Genomic DNA, 1,717 nt, shown 5'->3' with positions numbered 1-1,717 from the left:
AATAATTTTAAATTAAGAAATTTAAATTTTTAAATTAATTTAAATTTTTTAAATTAAGAAAATTTTATATAATTTAATTACAGATAAAAAATATTTAAAAAGAAATAGAACCACAACCGTTGTGCCTTTTAAAACAAATTCAACGAACGTTGAAATAGATTGGTTCTCTTGGGAACCAATACATATAACAACTACCTTATTCTTGCTACTTATATTTTCACTTTCTATTATTTTGACGTTACAATTTATTGTAAAATACAGAAAGTATCGTATTGCTGAAGATTTGGACAGTACGAGTGATATTTCTGGTATCAAAATAATAATATTATTTATCTATTATTATTTATTTTTTGAACTATTTTTAAAATAATATTTTATTGATATTAATTTTTTATTAATATTTATATTTTTCAATAATAATTATAATAACATAATTATTATTAACATTATAATTAATTAATATAACATTATAATTAATTTAATATTTAATAATTAATTAATTAATTTAATATTATAATTAATTTAATATTATTAACATAAATTCGTATTATTATTTTCATATAAAGTGAATAATTTATATTAAAATGAACTATTTAACAAAATAAATTTTTTTATTAACTAAAATTAATAGTTATTATTATTTTATTATTTCATAATTATTATAAATTGATACATAGGAAATTAATATTAATTATATGTATATATTTTTAATTAGAATTAATGCCTGATCGATCAAGATTTCTATCTACAAGTACAATTATTTCCGAAGTTATTTCAATGATAGAAACTACCACAAAAGTTTCTCCAAAAGAAATGTTAAATAATACAGAAGAACATTATCAAAGCACTGAAACATTAACAGGGTAAGAATAGTATTATTATAAAATAAAAAAAATAAATAAAAATGTTATATAGTTGAAAAAATAGAAAAAAAATTATAAAATAAATATTATTTTTCAATATAGATGTAAGGATGAATCTACATTGAGTTCTAGTACATTAAAATTAAGTAATACAATAGAAACTTCTTCTGACAAAACAATCACTTCAATGAAATCAAACTGTGATAAATTATTATCAGCTTCCAGCATTCTTGTTTATAATAAACCTGAAATTAAATATGCTTATCCTATAAAGTAAGTTTAATTTTTTTTATTTAATATCACAGTATATTAAAAAATTGACAAAATTTAATCATAATGTTAATTTATATAATTTATATATAGATTACAAACAATAGATTTTGATACATCAGAAGAGAAAGCATCAAAAATGGAAAGCGAAAATATGAAAGATAACATGAATGATATTTTAAAAATTTATAAAAATAATGAAAATAATTATTCAGAAAGAAAAGTAAATATCTTTATTCAAAAACTTTGTAAAGTATATAAAAACAGTCATTTTTATCATTTTATATTTCTCTTAACATATAGGAATCTTCACCTGAAAGTATTCTTTCAAGTTCATCAACTTTAGCAAATGGGAAAGAAACAAAGGAACGAAAAAATCGTGAAAAACTTTTACAAGGTCCAGGATCAGAATTTAGTTTAACAAATCCTGATTCAGAATTGGAATTAGATTATTATGATTATAATGTAGCAAATGCTAGTGCTGTTCCAGGATCTTATTTAGGAATGGATCCTGCTTTTTTAGTTTGGATTCCACCAATTGAAGACTTAAATCTTAATACAGAGGATCTTCTTTTAGGGTAAAT

General features: G+C 19.4%; 1 protein-coding gene across 1 annotated transcript in view; it reads left to right on the top strand.

Moving 5' to 3' along the window:
- LOC102680859 overlaps positions 1 to 1,717 on the top strand; it is a 15,902-nt gene that overhangs the window by 7,972 nt on the left and 6,213 nt on the right. The window contains exons 11-15 of the mRNA XM_006620130.2: positions 84 to 308; positions 716 to 863; positions 966 to 1,136; positions 1,227 to 1,356; positions 1,437 to 1,711. Coding sequence (XP_006620193.1) covers positions 84 to 308; positions 716 to 863; positions 966 to 1,136; positions 1,227 to 1,356; positions 1,437 to 1,711 — 949 coding nt within the window. The remainder of the gene's footprint in view (positions 1 to 83; positions 309 to 715; positions 864 to 965; positions 1,137 to 1,226; positions 1,357 to 1,436; positions 1,712 to 1,717) is intronic.

Source organism: Apis dorsata, unplaced genomic scaffold (assembly GCF_000469605.1).
Source record: "Apis dorsata unplaced genomic scaffold, Apis dorsata 1.3 scaffold_483, whole genome shotgun sequence".
In the NCBI taxonomy this organism is placed as follows: Eukaryota; Metazoa; Arthropoda; class Insecta; order Hymenoptera; family Apidae; genus Apis; species Apis dorsata.
Note: the sequence above shows the minus strand (reverse complement) of the source record. Positions and strands in the feature narration are given on the sequence as shown.